The 20,009-nt window shown below is 45.2% G+C and overlaps 1 protein-coding gene across 1 annotated transcript in view; it reads left to right on the top strand.

The window, feature by feature from the left end:
• VILL (villin like) overlaps window positions 1-20,009 on the top strand; it is a 52,553-nt gene that overhangs the window by 12,435 nt on the left and 20,109 nt on the right. Inside the window, exons 2-10 of the mRNA XM_081931637.1 lie at window positions 6,820-6,899; window positions 10,649-10,723; window positions 13,421-13,617; window positions 15,169-15,277; window positions 16,089-16,199; window positions 16,542-16,741; window positions 17,901-17,979; window positions 18,145-18,243; window positions 19,808-19,961. Coding sequence (XP_081787763.1) covers window positions 6,822-6,899; window positions 10,649-10,723; window positions 13,421-13,617; window positions 15,169-15,277; window positions 16,089-16,199; window positions 16,542-16,741; window positions 17,901-17,979; window positions 18,145-18,243; window positions 19,808-19,961 — 1,102 coding nt within the window. The 5' untranslated portion in view covers window positions 6,820-6,821. The remainder of the gene's footprint in view (window positions 1-6,819; window positions 6,900-10,648; window positions 10,724-13,420; window positions 13,618-15,168; window positions 15,278-16,088; window positions 16,200-16,541; window positions 16,742-17,900; window positions 17,980-18,144; window positions 18,244-19,807; window positions 19,962-20,009) is intronic.

Genomic DNA, 20,009 nt, shown 5'->3' with positions numbered 1-20,009 from the left:
GGCCTAAGTTTCTGAAGGACAGCACAAGAAGTTGAGGGATCCAGCTTGGTTGTACAAAGAAGGGGAAACAGTTTGACCACTCTCTCCCCCTGGGAATCAGAATCGCACACGCATTTAAGCTGACATGTGCCCTATGTTGTTGTGTGTTTTTGTGTGCGACCGCATCTAATCTTGCCCCTTTCTTAAATTAATTTCTTAGTGTGTGTCCTTCTTTTCTGCAAATCTACCAAAGGACAAAATAAAAATAAAATCAGGGTTAGGGGATTTTCTCAGGACGGTGGAGGGCGGGTGTGCTGTGTCTCATTGGTGGAGCGGTGGTGGCATTCACCCCTCTTCTTCTGCTGGAAAACGGAGGGGATCAAGGTGGGGTCACTTGAGGTGGGGGGCGTGAGAAATGTCCCTGTTTTCATCTGAGGAATGTATGATTTGAATGCAGAAGAGCCTGACTTGCGGCTACAAGGGCCAGATCGCAGGAGATAGGAAGGGATCCTGTCTGAAATCCTGCAGAGCACCTCCCAGTCAGCATAGACCAGGCTTCTTCAACCTTGGCCCTCCAGACTACAATTCCCATCATCCCTGACCACTGGTCCTGCTACCTAGGGATCATGGGAGTGGTAGGCCAAAAACATCTGAAGGGCCGAGGCTGAGGAAGCCTGGCGTAGACCAAGTGCAGCCAATATGGCACCCTCTGGATGTTGTCAGACTACAACTCCCATCATCCCTGGCCATTGGCCATGTTGGCTGGGGCCATTGGCGCCATCTCGGGGGGGGGGGCTGGGTGCCAAGGGACCCAAAAACTTTTGACTGTGGGTGCCCGGCTGGGCGACCCAGTGCATCTTGCATGTGATGTCAGATGCCAAGACCCAATGGGGCCCGTCACACCATGTGACATCATGAATAATAATATATTATAATAATAATTTATTATTTATACCCCGCCTATCTGGCTGAGTTTCCCCAGCCACTCTGGTCGAATCTTGTGTTCAAAATAATACAGCATTAAATATTTAAAACTTCCCTAAACAGGGCTGCCTTCAGATGTCTTTTAAAAATAGGATAGGCTTATTTCCTTCACGTCTGAAGGGAGGGTGTTCCACAGGGTGGGTGCCACTACCGAGAAGGCCCTCTGTCTGGTTCCCTGTAACCTCACTTCTCGCAATGAGGGAACCGCCAGAAGGCCCTCGGAGCTGGACCTCAGTGTCTGGGCTGAACGATGGGGGTGGAGACGCTCCTTCAGGTATACAGGACCAAGGCCTTTTAGGGCTTTAAAGGTCAGCACCAACGCTTTGAATTGTGCTTGGAAACGTACTGGGAGCCAATGCAGATCTCTTAGGACTGGTGTTATGTTGTCCCGGCGGACACTACCAGTCACCAGTCTAGCTGCCGCATTCTGGATTAATTGCAGTTTCCAGGTCACCTTCAAAGGTAGCCCCACGTAGAGCGCTTGGCAGTAGTCCAAGCGAGAGGTAACTAGAGCATGCACCACTCTGGAGAGACAGTCTGTGGGCAGATAGGATGGAGCTGGTAGACAGCTGCCCTGGACACAGAATTGACCTGCGCCTCCATGGACAGCTGCGTACCTGGTCCTTCAGGGGCACAGTTACCCCATTCAGGACCAGGGAATCCCCCACACCCACAGCTTCGGGCCATGTTGCACTATGTGACATCACAGGTGCAATGTGCATGATGTCACACACACACCAGGAAATCCAAATGTGGGGCGGAACCCGGCATGCCTGGCTGGGGCTGGTGGAAGCTGGAGGCATTTGGAAAGCATTGTGTTTGCTGCCCCCTTGTTGCATTCAGTACAGAGATGGATGGTCCACAGATTTGAACTCGGTGCAAGGCAGGTTCCTGTAGGTGGATGCAATGCTTTTTCTGGGGGTACACGGGGGTACACATACCCCTAAACATTGAGTTGGATTTGTGGTGCTGCAGAGGGGTTATTTTATACTTGTTGGTGCAGCATTTTGACCAACAATTGGGAAACACTGGCCTGCAAGCACTGCAACTGGAGAACAGCCTTTCCCAAAGGAGTCATGTGCTTTGAAGACACTCAAACTCAGGGCGCAAGGGAGAAACGTGCTAAGAAGAAAGCACACTTGGCAAATGCACACTGTGATCAACTCCCACCCAGGAACCAATGTCCCCACTGTGGAAGGAGGTGTGGATCCAGAATTGGCCTCCACAGTCACTTATGGACTCATTGTTAAAACCGTGTTTATGGAAGACAATCTTACTCAGCTACGAGGGATCGCCAAAGAAGAAGAAGACCCCTAAACATTTTGTGAATCTAAGTTTGGCCTCATTGAAGGGCAGTATTTCAATATGCTTCTTGGGAGAAAAGCAATGACAAACCTAGACAGCATCTTAAAAAGCAGAGACATCACCTTGCCAACAAAGGTCCGTATAGTTAAAGCCATGGTTTTCCCAGTAGTGATGTATAGAAGTGAGAGCTGGACCATAAAGAAGGCTGATCACTGAAGAATTGATGCTTTTGAATTATGGTGCTGGAGTAGACTCTTGAGAGTCCCATGGACTGCAAGGAAATCAAACGTATCCATTCTGAAGGAAATCAGCCCTGAGTGCTTACTGGAAGGACAGATCGTGAAGTTGAGGCTCCAATACTTTGGCCACTTCATGAGAAGACTCCCTGGAAAAGACCCTGGGAAAGATTGAGGGCACAAGGAGAATGAGGATGAGATGGTTGGATAGTGTTTTCGAAGCTACGAACATGAGCTTGACCAAACTGTGGGAGGCAGTGGAAGACAGGAGTGCCTGGCGTGCTCTGGTCCAGGGGGTCACGAAGAGTCGGACACGACTAAACGACTAAACAACAACAACAGGAAAATGAGAATACCCCTAAATATATTTTTTTTTAGGAAAAAAAGCACTGGGTGGATGAAACCTCAAACCACAACAGCTTGTCACTGATGAGTTGATTAGTTCCTCTGAAATAAGGATCAATGTCAATTCCACAGAAAAGGAGAAGCGAAGAAATTGTTTGCAATGATTCAGAGACAGTGTGTCTTCCTCCCACCTATTTCCTGTTGCAGCTCATGCCAGAAAAACGGTTTGACCTTCTGCCTATACTGTTTGGAACATGGGAGCATTACTGGCTGTCATTTCAAACACCTTAACAAAAAACCAGGAAACAGTGCAAGCAGGAAGGATAGGCTCAGATCAATGCAGAATTTAAATGTGCAAAGAATGCTGATGGGAAAATGAAATGCAACGGAGTTTCGTGTGTCTATCTGTTTGTTTGCTTTACGACAAGCAAATCTGAAACAGGTGACAGGATCAAGGGAACAGCATTAAAATAAAAGCTTTTAAGGGGAAGGCTATTAGGCGAGTCCAACTTTTTATTCTGAAATGTTCCCGGTCTGCCGTGAGGAATTTCAGCTTGGAGACTTTTTTTAAAAAAAAAATATTTATTAAGGTTTTCCATGTAAATGCATAAATAATTCACAATACAATATATGTCATAACATATTTTCACAACTTCTTTGGACTTCCTCACGTCTCCCGCTCCCATTTTCATCATTAAAAGTTTTTATCAGCAATTTATCGTCTTGTTTGCATTTTTATGTCCCACAAACTTAGTTTATAATCTAATAGTTCCCCAAAAGGTTTTTACTTTCTCAATCTCACTTATCTTCCTAATTCTATCTAATTTAGTGGTGCTCAATTATTTCTGATTTAGCAACCTACTTAACATTCAACCAAATTACAATACTTTTGTAGATAAATCTTGAATTTCTTCCAGTCTTCTTCCGTCCTCTCCTCTCCCAGGTCTCGGATTCTGCCAGTCATCTCGGCCAGTTCCATATAGTCTATCAGTTGCATCTGCCATTCTTCCAGTGTGGGTAAATCTTGGGTTTTCCAGTGCTTCGCGAGAAGTATCCTTGCTGCTGTTGTTGCATACATAAAAAATGTTTGGACCTTCTTTACCACCCCTTGACCGACAATACCCAGGAGGAAGGCCTCTGGTTTCTTAGTGAAGGTATACTTAAATACCTTTTTCAGTTCATTATATATCATTTCCCAGAAGGCCTTCACTTTAGGGCATGTCCACCAGAGGTGAAAGAATGTTCCTTCACTTTCTTTACATTTCCAACATTTATTATCAGACAGGTGGTATATTTTTGCAAGTTTGACTGGGGTCATGTACCATCTATAAATCATTTTCATTACATTTTCTTTCAAAGCATTACATGCAGTAAAGTTCATCCCAGTGGTCCACAACCTTTCCCAGTCCTCAAACATGATGTTATGCCCAATGTCCTGCGCCCACCTTATCATAGCTGATTTAACCATTTCATCTTGAGTATTCCATTTTAGCAGCAAGTTATACATTCTAGATAGTACCTTAGTCTTTGGTTCTAACAGTCCTGTTTCCAATTTCGATTTCTCCACCTGGAACCCTAGCTTCTTGTCATTTTTAAAAACTTCTTTAATCTGAGCGTAATGTAACCAGTCAGCTTGGAGACTTTTCTGGAACTATAAAAGTTTGGGATAAATGATTTGCAAGGCTACTCATCCTTCGCTGCGGATCCTTTTGCTTCCGGATGTTGCTCTGCATGCTGGCTTTGGGAAAGGCTGACAAAAATCTTGGAGAATCAGTGCGCTGGTAGCTATCAGCCATTCTATCTAGGTTTGGAGCTTCCATATGCAATGACAGTACAGTGGTATCTCAGGTTACATACACTTCAGGTTACATACGCTTCAGGTTACAGACTCCCTTAACCCAGAAATGGTGCTTCAGGTTAAGAACTTTGCTTCAGGATGAGAACAGAAATTGTGCTCCGGCGGCGTGGCGGCAGCAGGTGGTCCCATTAGCTAAAGTGGTGCTTCAGGTTAAGAACAGTTTCAGGTTAAGTACAGACCTCCGGAATGAATTATGTACTTAACCTGAGGTACCACTGTATACCTCTGGCAAAGGGATGGGGAGAAATTTGCTTCAGCTTACTGTAAAAATGTGTGTATCGGGAAAATTGCATGTGAAGGGTGTGTGTTAGGAGAAATTTGCATTAAAATGCTAACGAATTTTCGAGAGGACTAGAAAATAAATCAGAAAAGGATGCAAAAGTTTGGAAAAGGGAAGGCTGTAAAAATTACCTTCTAGGAAACCATTCCTGATGTATTGATTAGGGATGTCAGTTGTTCAACTAGCCCTTGTTCCTGCGTGTTTAACAGTACAGTGGTACCTTGCTTTTAAAACAGCTTAGTTTATCGACTTGGATTAAGAACGCTGCAAACCCAGAAGTAGGTGTTCCGGTTTGTGAACTTTGTCTTGGAAGCAGAACATGTTCCGCTTCCTGTTGAGTGTGTTTGGTTTGTAAATTGAGTCCCCCGCTGCTAGTTAGAGGCTTCCTGTTGAGTCTGTCGGATGTTGAGTCCCTCGTACTCACACAAAAACAGGTGATATTTGGAGCTTTTGTTTTTGCTTAAAAAAAAATTGCATTTTTGTTTGTGTGGCTTTTTTGTTTATTTGACTGTGACCTGTTTTTCTGACTGTGTGGTACCCAGTTCAGCTACTGATTGATTGATTGTGTGACTGCCCGTAAGAATTTTATTTTATTTTTTATCAACTACAATACTGTCTTATTTATTTTATAGTACAATACATTGATTATTGCTTTCTTTTTATGGATCAATGGTCTTGTTAGATAGTAAAATTCATGTTAAATTGCTGCTTTAGGGGTTGTTTTTAAAAGTCTGGAACAGATTGATCCATTTTGCATTACTTTCTATGGGAATGCACGCTTTGGTTTTGGAACGGACTTCCGGAATGGATTAAGTTTGGGAACCAAGGTATCACTGTAGTTTGATCTGCAGCAATTGGCAGCTGATCATTCCCCCTGCTGCCTGCTTGAAATGTTGACAACAGAGCTCATGATACTGTTTGCCATTCCTGAATAAAAGATGCTTAAATAATAAATATTTTTTTTATATATACCCCGCCCTTCCCGGCTCAGAAAACCGGGCTCTGGGCGGCTAACAACAAATTTAAAACATTTGATGCAACAAAAAACAGCATAAAATACAGTATAAAACGTGAATAACAATAAATTCAGAATTCAAAAATCAATTTAGGGGGAAATCCATCCAATAAACATTGGATGGTCACTAGGGCTAGCTGGCTAAGTTAGTCCTATTTGGGCCAGCGAGGAGACCAGGGGAGAATTAGCTGTGGGATCCCAGAGCGGGTAATCTTCATAAAAAGAGGAGGGGGAGGGAAGGAAGGGGAATAAAAGATCAGGCTAAGTTCAAACTGAAAGCCCGGCGGAATAGCTCTGTCTTACAGGCCCTGTGGAAGGAGGTTAAATCCTGCAGGGCCCTGGTCTCCTGGGACAGAGCATCCCACCAGGTGGGAGCCATCACTGAGAAGGCCCTGGCCCTGGTGGAGGACAATCTGACTTCCTTAGGGCCTGGGACCTCTAAACTATGATTATTCATGGACCCCCACTAATGGAATAAAATGAACTGGATTTCCCCCCATCATTTATGCATTTATGTAATTATTTTATTGCATTTATATCTCACCTTTTTTTCCCTCCAAGTTGCTCAAGGTGGCACCCACAGTTTCCCCCCTCCTCATTTACTCCCCACAACAACCCTGTGAGGTAAACTAGGCTGAGAGGCAGTGAGTGGACCAAGGTCACCCAGTGAGTGTCATGGCCAAGTGGGGCTTTGAACCCTGGTCTCCCAGATCCTAGCCCAACACTCCAACCACGACACCTTGCTGGCTTTCATTTCATCAAAATATGTACTTTTAAAAAAGAAAACCTTCACCTCCTCTTTTTTCTTTTTTTGCAGTAATGATGGCTGACGCTGAAGCAGATGTGGGACTCCCCACTATTGAGAGGAAACCAGGCCTCCAGATATGGACCATAGAGGTACAGTACAGCCAGCATCGTCCATACACTGCCTGTATTTTTTGCAGGGTGATACAACACGGTGTCCACTCCTCAGGCTGTTAGTATTTTGCAGGAGAGACTCAGGCGGATAGCAGAAATTTCAATTTGTGCAACTGAAGTAGATCCAAGTGCAGGCTTTTTGCAGTTAGGAAAGCGACAGGAGAATGCCCTGAGAAGTGTGGAATGAACAAATGATTTTGGGAAGTTGTAGAAACACCTCGCAGGCAAATCTGAAGACATGTGAAGGCAGCCCTGTTTAGGGAAGCTTTTAATGTTTGACAGACTATTGTATTTTAATATTTTGTTGGAAGCCGCCCAGAGTGGCTGGGGAAACCCAGCTGGATGGGCCGGGTATAAGTATATTATTATTATTATTATTATTATTATTATTATTATTATTATCGAGACGAATGCTCATTGTCATATATACGGTACTCCCCACAGACAAATCAGAACAAAAGCTCAGTGAAGTCTAACTGCCGCGTAAGCTTTGGGCAAGCAAATCAGGATAAATGCTTGATGAAAAGGTCGTGTGGCAGAGCTCCCCTTTTCATTTTAATTGGGTTGTTAAATTATACATGAATTAGCTGAACATACTGTCTTGCCAAAGGCAAGGTGGTTCTTTCAAAATGAGATTCAGAAGCAATATAAACTACCCAAGTGAGTGAGAAGATGAAAGGCTTTATTCTAAAACAGCAAGCAATACCAAGCACTTAAGCACTTACTTCAATCTGCCATTTGGAAGCCCTCAAGAAGCAAAGAAACAGCTTCCCCAGGTAGCCCCAGTTTGCACGGCCCTGCGGCCGACAAGTCTCTGCACAAGCTTCGAAGAAACTCTGCCCAAACCGTCCGATTTTATAGATAGCCACCCTCTGCCTCACTTTCTCAAAACAATGCCTAACATCAAAGAAGATACCCAGCATTATCCTCCACATATGATTAAGGCAGCTGTGTGTGGAGTTTCACCTCCTGCCAATGTTCTCAAGTCATCTAAGACTGTTCTCACACCATCGAAAACGTTCACAAGAGCAAGGGAGGTGGAAGGAACAGAGGCAGGAAGGGCTCCTTGTCAGATCACGAAACTCCTCAATACATTTTGTCTTCCAGATGCATTTCTCATACGCACATGTTGAATAACACAACCATTGTGATTGCACATGTAATCATACAAAACAGGACTGTTATTATGAGGATTGTGCTGTCTGCCAATATGGTTTTTACTGTGTTTTCAACTATGTTTTATTGTTGATTTTCGTAATGTGTTTTTAATGTTGTACACTGCCCTGAGATCTTTTGGTAAAGGGCAGTATATAAACTGTAACAACAACAGCAGCAGCAAAAACAACAACAACAACACCTTTGCAACAGGGAAGTGAGAGCTGGACCATAAAGAAGGCTGATAGCCGAAGAATTGATGCTTTTGAATTATGGTGCTGGAGGAGACCCTTGAGAGTCCCATGGAGTGCAAGAAGATCAAACCTCTCCATTCTGAAGGAAATCAGCCCTGAGTGCTCACTGGAAGGACAGATCCTGAAGCTGAGGCTCTAATACTTTGGCTACATCATGAGAAGAGAAGACTCCCTGGAAAAGACCCTGATGCTGGGAAAGATGGAGGGCACAAGGAGAAGGGGACGACAGAAGACGAGATGGTTGGACAGTGTTCTCAAAGCTACCAACATGAGTTTGACCAAACTGCGGGAGGCAGTGGAAGACAGGAGTGCCTGGCGTGCTCTGGTCCAGGGGTTCATGAAGAGTCGGACACGACTAGACAACAAAAGTGACCTTTAGGCTAACGTGACTGGTGAACAATGTGTTGTTTTGATCCTTCTCCAGCTTGTTAATCTGGTGTGGGGAACCCGCAGGTCACCAGATGTTATTGGAGGAGAAAGCTATTCATGGCCTCTAGCCATGATATAGGGTTGCAAGCGATGTCAGCCGTGTTGTTTTGGAGCAATTTCTCTCTTAAAAAAAGCTCGCTTATTGAAATATGGCAACCCTATAGGATGGCTCTGCCTCTACAACTGGGGGGAGCAATGCTTCTGAATGCAAGCTTCTGGAAATTTCAAGAAGGTGATGTCTGCCAATTGGTGAGAAATAAGATGAGCATATTATTACAGCTCTTCCAAAAACATTGTTCTTACACCTCTGGATAAGAAACATTTAACATGGACTTCATGATAGCTTCACTCCTTAGCATTCCTGCTTGGCCACAGCCTAGGCATGTGCTGGCTAGTCAAAACCCTGAAATGCATACGAGCTCCATGTGAATTGGCTCTGGGTTCGAAAGCTGCCTCCTGGTAGTCTGTTCCCAAGCTGCCCAGAACAGCAACTTCATTCTTCCCAGATCATCTGACTTCATTTCCTTGTGCCGTGGTGTAAAGGCTAGCACCTCCCTCAAGAATTCTGCAAACATTCTGCCCAGAGGAACAGATGGCTGGAGATGGACCTCAGTCCTCCATCTCTGAAATGGATTTATTTTTTTAAAATGTCCAGCCTCGCAAGTGAGTCCGCAAATTTACTAGTCCTCATTCATTGGCCTAGGTTGGTCAGGTTTAGTACATTATTGCACTGAAATTAACTCTCACCTATAAAAGCTCCCCTGGAGCAGGCTTACAAGTTTGTTTTCATGACGGTGTGATAGCCAGCCACCCTTTGGAATGGAAAGGTTTTGGGCGAAGGTTCACCCTTTTGATTTCTGCCTGTCAGCCAGCAGCTGAAAGCAGCTGAACTCTGCCAGAAATAAAGATAGGACTCGTTGTTCTGCTTCTGGAATCATTTGCTATGGGATTTTCATTTCCTTCTTGTTTCATTACATTTCCATTCTGCCCTTTGTCTGAGAATCACAGGGCGGTTTACAAAATTAAAACGGCAAAAATGCAGAACATAGTAACAAACGAAAAACAATACTCCCTATGTTTAAAAGGCTGTGGTGATGAAATTTCTACTTGACTTTAAGTTGTCTTTGGTTAACTTTGGCCCGCTGTACCGAAGTCTTGCCAGATCAATCCGGAATGCTTTAAAAAAGGGAAGAATCTGGGCTTGCCATTTTACAGGCCCAAATGTACAAGCACACCTGCCTCCACCTTTTCGTGACCTAGGCTGAAGTCGGAGAAGCCAGTGCATGGTTAGTTCTCTGCCGAACAAGTTTGTCCAGTTTTGCAATTTGTGCTAGAGGTGAAGCGGAAAACTTTTCACGATTAATTAAGCCGAGAAGGATGTGTGAGATCTTCCAAATGTGTATGTTGAGCCTCCATTTGCGGAAACTTTGGCAAGCAGGGAGGGAGGGGGTTTTGCAGCGAGGTTTGCTTATCTATTTCACAAAAATTATACACCCCTTGATTGTATGTGGGGGACTTCGAAGCAGGTTACAAAAAGATAAAACAATAAAATCCATAAAATTTTACAGCCATACTTTAAAGCATTCAAAAGTTAAACTACTAACACAGTTTAAAGAACTGTCCTTGCCCATAAGCTTGAGACTGATGTATTCTAAAACACAATGAATCACTAAAAACGACAACAACTGCTACTGCTATTTAAACATGTTGGCTTCCTTGTGTTCACATTATTTTATATAAATTGTTTGTGGATTTATTAACGTTTTCTTAGCAATCTCCCCACCTTTGGGCTGTAGAACTGAATCTCCTACAGCGACGGTTGTCACCCTACCTCTGCATATCTTCTTAACTGGGTTTTTATGCTTCTATTGTTTGCTGTTATTATTTTAGAAAATGAAAATGGTGCCTCTTCCTGAGAAGGCCTACGGGAGCTTTTTCGAAGGGGACTGTTACATCATCTTAAACGTAAGTAGCTCTGCTAATGGTGCCATAGGGTGGGAAAGAATCATACAATCACAGAACCGTGGAGTTGCAAGGGACCCGAGGGCCATCTAGTCCACCCTCCTGCAATGCAAGAATCGTGTCCACAACCAGGTAGCCAATCTTCTTTATGCACAAAGTAGCCACCTTGCAGGGTTTACGTGTCTGTGTGACAGGCACAGTGCCGGATTTACGTATAAGCTAAACAAGCTTATACGATTCGAGACCAGGGAGGAGAGTCAGTGGAGGAAGATTGGAGAAAAATTTAAAGACTATTTACAGAGATATTGTAAAATTAAGGAATTTTAGAATAATGTTGGATTGGAACTAAGTGGTTTCTAGCTATGATGGGTTAAAGGAATATGAAAAAAATGGGTTTATGTAAGTAAAAATCTAAGATTGTAATAATTTAAGAATAAGATCTGGGTAGCAAAAAGAGGGAAAGAAATTGTTGAATTAATAATTTGATTTGGAATACAAAAAAGGGAGGTCCGAGGAGGTCCGAGAAACAAGTAAATGAAAAATAAGGAGATGAAAAGATTGATTGTTTTAACAATTTTTGTTGGATATTTTTTCTTTTTTCTGTTTTTTTAAATATATTTTTTTATTTCTTGTAAAGTAAAATCCTTAATAAAAATTATTATAAAAAAAAAACAAGCTATAGCTTAAGGCCCCACTCATTTGCCCCCCCATCACTATTAATGTACTTCTTAATTGTATTTCAGTTCAACAATTTCTTCCATTAAATACATATTTTGTTATGTGCAAATGGCTTTAGATACCTGCTGGGTCCATAAATTACCATAGAGCATATGTTCAGCACAAAAAACTGCAACAATTTGTTGTTGTTGACAAAGGACAGCTGGACATATAAAAGGCCCCATTACCTTCAGTAGCTTAAAGGTAAAGGTAAAGGGACCCCTGACCATTAGGTCCAGTCGTGGCCGACTCTGGGGTTGTGGCGCTCATCTCGCTTTATTGGCTGAGGGAGCCGGCGTACAGCTTCCGGGTCATGTGGCCAGCATGACTAAGCCACTTCTAGCAAACCAGAGCAGTGCACGGAAACACCGTTTACCTTCCTGCCGGAAGCATGCACTTTGAGCATGCACTTTGACATGCTTTCGAACTGCTAGGTTGGCAGGAGCAGGGACCGAGCAACGGGAGCTCACCCCGTTGCAGGGATTCGAACCACCGACCTTCTGATCGGCAAGTCCTAGGCACTGTGGCTTAACCCACAGCGCCACCCACGTCCCTATATAGAAGTGTACTTACGGTTAATTTTAATATGCTGTTATTGAATATGTATGTTGTTGTATATGTATATTATTGAATATTGTATACCCAATGTATTGGAGGGTTTCACTGTTTGTGTTTTGGTGGCTGATTTTAAAAAAATAATAATTAAAAAGATCCCCCTGGCAACCTTTGCCATGTTTGCATAGTTCCCCGGATCTCACCATAGTCAGAAAACAAGGCTCCACTTCTCTGTTTCTCTGTGTTCGCGGCCAAACTGTCCGTGTTCCCCTCCTCCCTCTTGCCCTCTGGACATGAATTTGCTCTCTTGCCATACCAATCGCTATGGTAACCTCGCTGAGGAGGTGTTTGGCAAATGTTTACTTTGTCGGAGAGCGAGACGGTGCTAGAAAATGGGTTGCTGCGCATGTTGGGGCATGTATTGCATTTCCGCCTCTCCCCCCCCCCTTTCTTCCTCGCAGGGCGCTATCTCTCAAGACCGTCTTAAGGGTGCTGCCGGGGGGGGGTTCGCCCATGGCGGGGGGGCACCTTTAATACACAGGCTGGGGAGGGGTTTCACTTGACAAATCACGTATGTTTCATTGTAGCCGCATTCGCACCTTACGTTTAAAGCAGCATGACGGCATTTTATTTTATATTTTTTTAAAAAAAATAATAATAAATTTTCCACAATTATAACAAATATAACATAGAAAAAAGAAAAGGAAACACACAAAGAAATCACAATACAATGTTGAACAGAAACAAAATGGGATCTTAAACGCCTATCCCTTAAAAAAACCCAATTTCTCTTACATTGTTAATTGACTTCCTCAGATCCCTACCCTTCTGAATTTCATTATATCTGCATGTAACAGCTCTGCAATAACATTCTTAACTAAAATTAATTCCAGCAATTAACTATCTTATTCTCATTTCTTACTATTCTAACTCTGACCTACTTACGATCAAATCCTAATTTAATCCTAGGCCTATTTGGTACTTTCAAGTGACTTCTAATTATTTATATTACAATATTTATTCAAATAATCCTTATTTTTTCCCAATCTTCTTCATGCATGATGGCATTTTAAACAGTTATGGTGCCCCCCCCCGAAGAGTTCTGGGAACTGTAGTTTGCTGAGGGTGCTGAGGGTTTTAGGGGACCCAAACAACCTACAGTGAACCAGAGCAGCGCACGGAAACGCCGTTTACCTTCCCGCCGGAGCAGTACCTATTTATCTACTTGCACTTAGACGTGCTTTTGAACTGCTAGTTTGGCAAGAGCAGGGACCGAGCAACAGGAGCTCACCCCGTCGCGGGGATTCGAACTGCCGACCTTCTGATCGGCAAGTCCTAGGCTCTGTGGTTTAACCCACAGTGCCACTCGCGTCCCAAGAAATGGAGATATGCCCTCTCTAATTCCATTGATGCCCCCTTCCATTGCAGAACACGAAGACACGTTCCGGATTCGCCACCGACCTGCACTACTGGATTGGGCGCGATTCCTCCCAGGACGAACAAGGCGCGGCTGCTTTCTATGTGACTCAGCTGGATGACCTACTTGGCGGAAACCCCGTCCAGCACAGAGAAGTGCAGGGACACGAGTCGGCAGCCTTTAAAAGTTATTTCAAGAACGGCATCATGTGAGTGCTGGGGAAAGGCTTGGGGAACCCAGTTCATTTCAATGGGGTCCTGTGGGGAAAACGGATAGAATCAGGCAACAGGCTGTGTCCTTTTTAAACCTCTTGTTTAAAAAAGAGCCAGTGTGGAGTAGTGGTTAAGAGTGGTAGACTCGTAATCTGGTGAACCGGGTTCGCTTCCCCGCTCCTCCACATGCAGCTGCTGGGTGACCTTGGGCCAGTCACACTTCTCTGAAGTCTCTCAGCCCCACTCACCTCACAGAGTGTTTCTTGTGGGGGCGGAAGGGAACGGAGAATGTTAGCAGCTTTGAGACTCCTTTGGGTAGTGATAAAGCGGGATATCAAATCCAAACTCTTCTTCTCTTGCACTATTCCCATATTCAAAAGTTCTATGAGCAACAATAAGGACTAGTAACTTTTATTTTTATTTTTAAAAGGCAAGATTCTAACAACAGCACACAGTGTAGAACCGAGGCTCACCTCTTCCTGTCCACAGCTTCAGCCTGCTGTTCTCCCACAGCAGGTTTGGGGAACCTTTGGCCCTCCAGATGTTGCTGAACTATAACTCCCCACCCCATTCCGGTCATTGGCCATGCTTGCTGGGGCTGCTGGGAGTTGTAGTTCAGCCACATCTGGAACACCACAGGTTCCCTGTGTCTCGCTTGGACTACTGCAATGTGCTCTATGTGGGGCTACCTTTGAAGGTGACCCGGAAACTACAACTAACCCAGAATGTGGCAGCTAGACTGGTGACTGGCCACCGAGACCATATAACACCAGTCTTGAAAGACCTACACTGGCTCCCAGTACGTTTCCAAGCACAAATCAAAGTGTTGGTGCTGACCTTTCAAGCCCTAAACGGCCTTGGCCCAGTATACCTGAAGGAGCATCTCCACCCTCATAATTCTGCCCGGACACTGAGGTCCAGTGCCAAGGACCTTCTGGCAGTTCCTTCGCTGCGAGAAGCTAAGTTACAGGGAACTAGGCAGAGGGCCTTCTCGGTGGTGGCACCCGCCCTGTGGAACTCCCTCCCACCAGATGTCAAAGAGAAGAACAACCATCAGACTTTTAGAAGACATCTGAAGGTAGCCCTGTTTAGGGATGCTTTTGATGTTTAATAGGTTATTGTATTTTAATATTCTATTGGAAACCACCCAGAGTGGCTGGGGAAACCCAGCCAGATGGGCGGGGGGTAAATAATAATTATTATTATTATTATTATTATTATTATTATTATTATTATTATTATTATTATTTTGAAGCTACTGTTCTCTTAAGGCCTATGGGCACCTGCAGGAATTTTTCCTGGGAGGGTCAAAGTAAAACTAAAAGACTAGCATAAGGAGCAGGTTAGTTTCACACCTGCAAAGAAGGTGAATAATAGTGCCCTATATATTTTACCTTCCATCTCAGTTTTTACAAGTGCTAGGAACTTACTCTGGAAACCAGGGAGGTGGATATCATGTTCTCAACTGCCCATTTGCTCCCTACCCCACGGGCACACATGCCCCCATTCCCCCCCCCCAATTATTGAAACCTCCTTATCCCCAACAGCTATAAGAAGGGAGGAGTTGCTTCCGGGTTCAAGCATGTGGAGACCAACATGTACAATATCAAACGCCTCCTTCACGTCAAGGGGAGGAAACACGTCTCGGCTACAGAGGTAAGGAGCTGGGCGAGAGCCTGGGGTTGGTTGCCATTTGGATGGTGGCAGAAATTGCCTGTGTTCGCTTATTCATCCACTTCCAAAACAGAAATCAATCCAGTGAATGTGATTGGTATTTGCTGCTGCTGTTGTTTTCACTCTGCAAGTCATATGTGATTGGGGGCATTGTGCTTCCTTCTCGTTAAAATGAAAGGTGCAGAATTCTTTACAATATCCCACACCGTTCATTTTGGTGCAAAGAAAGTAGCTGCGTAGAAATTTGCCATTGAATAAGGTAAAGGGACCCCTGACTGTTAGGTCCAGTTGTGGCCGACTCTGGGGTTGTGACGCTCATCTCGCTTTATTGGCCGAGGGAGCCAGTGCACAGCTTCCGGGTCATGTGGCCAGCATGACTAAGCCACTTCTGGCAAACCAGAGCAGCGCACAGAAATGCCGTTTACCTTCCCGCCGGAGCGGTACCTATTTATCTACTTGCACTTTGATGTGCTTTCGAACTGCTAGGTTGGCAGGAGCAGGGAACGAGCAACGGGAGCTCACCCAGTCACGGGGATTCGAACCGCCGACCTTCTGATTGGCAAGTCCTAGGCTCTGTGATTTAACCCACAGTGCCACCCGCATCCCAATTTGCCATAGAATACAATGAGACAAATGCTTTGTCAGAAGTCAAATTGCCGCAGAATGGAAAGGGCACTCCCTGCGACAGATACAGGAAACCGATTCCTTCGGACACCCCTAATCGCACCACCCTGCGTTCTTTCTTGTGGCATCTTGTTTTTAAAAAAATCCCTTTTCTTTTTCCTCCTGACAGGTAGATCTCTCCTGGAACAGCTTCAACAAAGGCGACGTCTTCCTGTTGGACCTCGGCAAAGTCTTGATTCAATGGAACGGTCCCTCGTGCAACGTTGCAGAGAAATCAAGGGTGAGTGTTGGAAATCAGAGTGGCATTAATTCTGGCGCAGTTTTCGAGAAATGGCAATGCTTAGGTCCGTTAGTAGAACATGAGACTCTTAATCTCAGGGTCCGAGCCCCACGTTGGACGAAAGATTCCTGCATCCCAGGGGGTGATGGGTATTGGACTACAATTCCCATCAGGCTTTGGACTACAATTCCCATCAGTCTGTGCTGATGGGATTTGTAGTCCAAAACATCTGGACTCCAACTTCTAGGGGAGGCTGGAGGAGACAATACAATGTTAGATTGACCAACGGTCTGATTCAGCATTATGCATATTGATGCCTCCGTAATTCTCCCCATCTTCCAGGGCATGGTCTTGGCGCGAAGTATCCGGGACGGCGAGAGGGGGGGCCGTGCTCAGATTGGCGTCGTCGACAATGAGAAGGACTGCCCAGACCTCATGCAGATCATGAAAGCAGTACTGGGGGAGAGGCACGGGGAACTGCGGGAAGCATTGCCTGACGAGAAAGCTGATGAACTTCAGAAAGCCAATGTCCGCCTTTACCAGTAAGTCATGTGGAGTTATTTCTTAGTTTCTTTCTCCCTCCCTCTCTCTCTCTCCAAAAAAAGGCAGATGCCAAAAATTGGCCTGTTTTCTTCAGGCTTGGGAAATTTAAAATGCAACTCCCGTTGAATTTGAACCCCCAAAATTCTGTGATGGGAAAAGTGATGTAGATGTCTCGAGGACCTCCTTTATATCGCCGTAAATACCAGCTAAAGATTACGGTCACGTTAGTCGCTGATAAAGTGCCTTAAATTTGTCCATGCTGTGTTCAAATATAAGCTTGCAATCTAACAGGGCGCAACACAAAAGGAAAAAGCTGCGGGGAGGGAAGAGGAAAGCAGATGTTGAAGCTGCTGCTCTTTCATTGGCCAATGAGTGGGACCATGCTGGTTTCTCCCTTGTGGTGAGGAGATATGCGACCAGTCGTAGGAAGTCAAATTGGAGAAATGTTGGCAGATGGGGAAGGAAAAAATTTGCACCAGGGGCGAGCTGTATGATTAATATAAAGTGTAGTTTGGCTCTTAGGTCTGAGGGTGAGAGTTTCAAGGATGGCGTTCCACCCAGACAAAAACTGTTCCAAGGGGTGCAAAGCACGGGTGGGGTGGGGCTGGCCTGTAGAGAGTCACAGGGGCCAGATGGGGAGTGTTGGGGGGCCGCATTAGCCTGAGGATAACTGGGAAACTCCCCAAGGAATGGGTGGCATTTAGGCCTTTAGGGCTCAGGGCAAGGACTGTCTCCCAGCTCTCAGGCTCAAAACTTGGACAAGTCCTTAAGGATTCCTCAGTCCAGTATACATGAAGGAGCAATTCCACCCCCATCGTTCTGCCCGGAAAGTGAGGTCCAGCACTGAGGGCCTTCTGGCGGTTCCCTCACTGCGAGAAGCCAAGTTACAGGGAACCAGGCAGAGGGGCTTCTCAGTAGTGCCACCACCCTGTGGAACGCCCTCCCACCAGATGTCAAAGAGAAAAACAACTACCAGACTTTTAGAAGACATCTGAAAGCAGCCCTGTTTAGGGAAGCTTTTAATGCTTAATAGACTATTGTATTTTAATATTCTGTTGGAAGCCGCCCAGAGTGGGGAAACCCAGCCAGATGGGTGGGGTATAAATAATAAATTATTATTATATTATTATTTTTCCTACTGTCCATTTCCTCCTGCAGCGTCTATGAAAATGGGAAGGATTTAGTAGTTCAAGAAATTGCTACCCGTCCCCTGACTCAAGACCTCTTGCAGCATGAGGTAAGGTACTAAATTCTCTGTGCAGAATGGTTGTTGTGACATCCTCTCTCTTTTGGTCCCCCTGTGAGAGTATCTGTCAGTTTAGCAGATATGTGCCCTGGTCTACAAAGTCCTGGGTTCAAATCCAGCGAAGGTTCTTGTCACATACCCCCTTTATTTTAACAGGACTGTCACATTTTGGACCAGGGAGGTTTTAAAATTTATGTCTGGCGCGGAAAAGACTCTAGCAAAGAAGAGAAGAAGGCAGCGTTCAGCCGAGCAGTGGTGAGTTGGGCGTTCAAATAGCGGTGCAACAAAAAAAAATGGGTTTTTTATTCCGCTTAAAAAGGGGGTGGGTGGGAAACTCAGTCAGATCACGACAGGGACATTCGGACACAAAGGAGGCGGAAACAGCTAATGGAGGTGTCTTGGCATGGACAGAGTGCCAAATCTGAATCAGGGAGAGCTGGGTTCAGGTCTCTTGTCACGAGGCCAATACCTCAACCCACCTTGGAGGGTTCTTGCAAGGAATGTAAATATAATTAGGAAATTATTAACAATGCGCATTATAATTATTGTCATGCCCTAAAGAGAGAAACACAGAGTGAAGTTTTGAACCTGGCACATGTTTGCGTGGCGAGTTCCCGCCCCCCCCCCAGTGGAAATAAAGACACATGACACAGATGTTTAAGGTTAATGGGCTAAATATGGCCACAACTTTATTGGTTACAGGTGATGAGCGGTATTGGCTTAGGCATTGGTCATAACAGACTATATCTGGGTTCAGCCCGTCCGCTTGAAGTCTGGGAAGGGTTAACCACCAGTAGGGGGAGTCCTGCTGATGCACATCAACTAGGAACTCCCCCGGGGTCACCGCAAGGGGGCGTGCCTTGGGCCCTCACCTCCATAGGCTTCGGACAGGGCCACACCCCCCAGAATCCTTTATCAGACTACCCTTCAGTATGTGGGGCAGGTGATGGTGCGACCTCCCCTCTTCCATCTACAGAACTATACCAATACCAATGCCTAACCGCCAATACCAAGAAAGTTGGGATGATTTGCTATGAGGCAGACGAAAACCAAGTGGCTGGTGCCAATTTGCCAAGTGGAAAAATTCCTACCAGGCCCCTCAACGGCGACCAACCGAGGTCCATAGCAAGGTCAAGGAACAAAAGCCTTAAAGGGCAGGAGGGTGGGAAACAGGAACAGCTGGTAGGCAGCAAAAGAGGGAGATCCCCGGCCGCGCCTGCATTAAATAGAGCAGGCCACGCCCCCAGAGTCAGTCGATTGGCTGGCTGGGGGGTGACACGGCCAGGGATTCACCCAATCGCGCAGGGGCTGGGCTCCAGCCCTGCGCACATTGTGGGGCCGTGACACCCACAATCCCACCTCCTCTGCAGGGCGGAAGTGGCTTTGGCAAATTAAAAGTCAATGTGCATATGCTAAATAATAGCTGAATAATTTGTCTTGTTTTTGAGAGTCTGGGCAAAGGGCAAAAAGTTCTATAGGACCTGAAAGCTCCACCCCAAGTCCTTGTTCCAGCCTTCATTGCCCCTTCTCTCCTTTGGGGAATGCCCATGCCCTTAGCTGCCCTTAGCAGGCTTGAGGAGTAGAATAGAAGCACTCTTTTTAAAACAACAACAAGGCAGAATGCTAATATTCCACTAATAATATAAATTCTTCATCCAGTACCAAACATATGCATCTGCTTTGCAGTAACAGCACTATAGGATATGAATGTTTTCTTGACCATCTCTGCACTCTGCGGGTGACTATGTTATAGATTTGCAGAATTATTTCCCTTTGGTGATTTGCCAGAATCGCTGACACATTCTCGGGGTCCTTCTAGGGTTTCATCCAAGCCAAAGGGTATCCTCCCACTACGAACGTAGAAGTCATGAACGACGGGGCAGAGTCGGCGATGTTTAAGCAACTCTTCCAGAAGTGGTCGGAAAAAGACGAGACTCAGGGACTTGGGAAGACCTACAATGTTGGCAAAATTGGTGAGACAGAAACACCCAAATCTCTTTCCTTCGGACAAAGGTTGACAT

Source organism: Podarcis melisellensis (assembly GCF_964234715.1).
Source record: "Podarcis melisellensis genome assembly, chromosome: 12".
Lineage (NCBI taxonomy): Eukaryota > Metazoa > Chordata > Lepidosauria > Squamata > Lacertidae > Podarcis > Podarcis melisellensis.
This window is presented reverse-complemented; position numbering and strand designations above follow the sequence as displayed.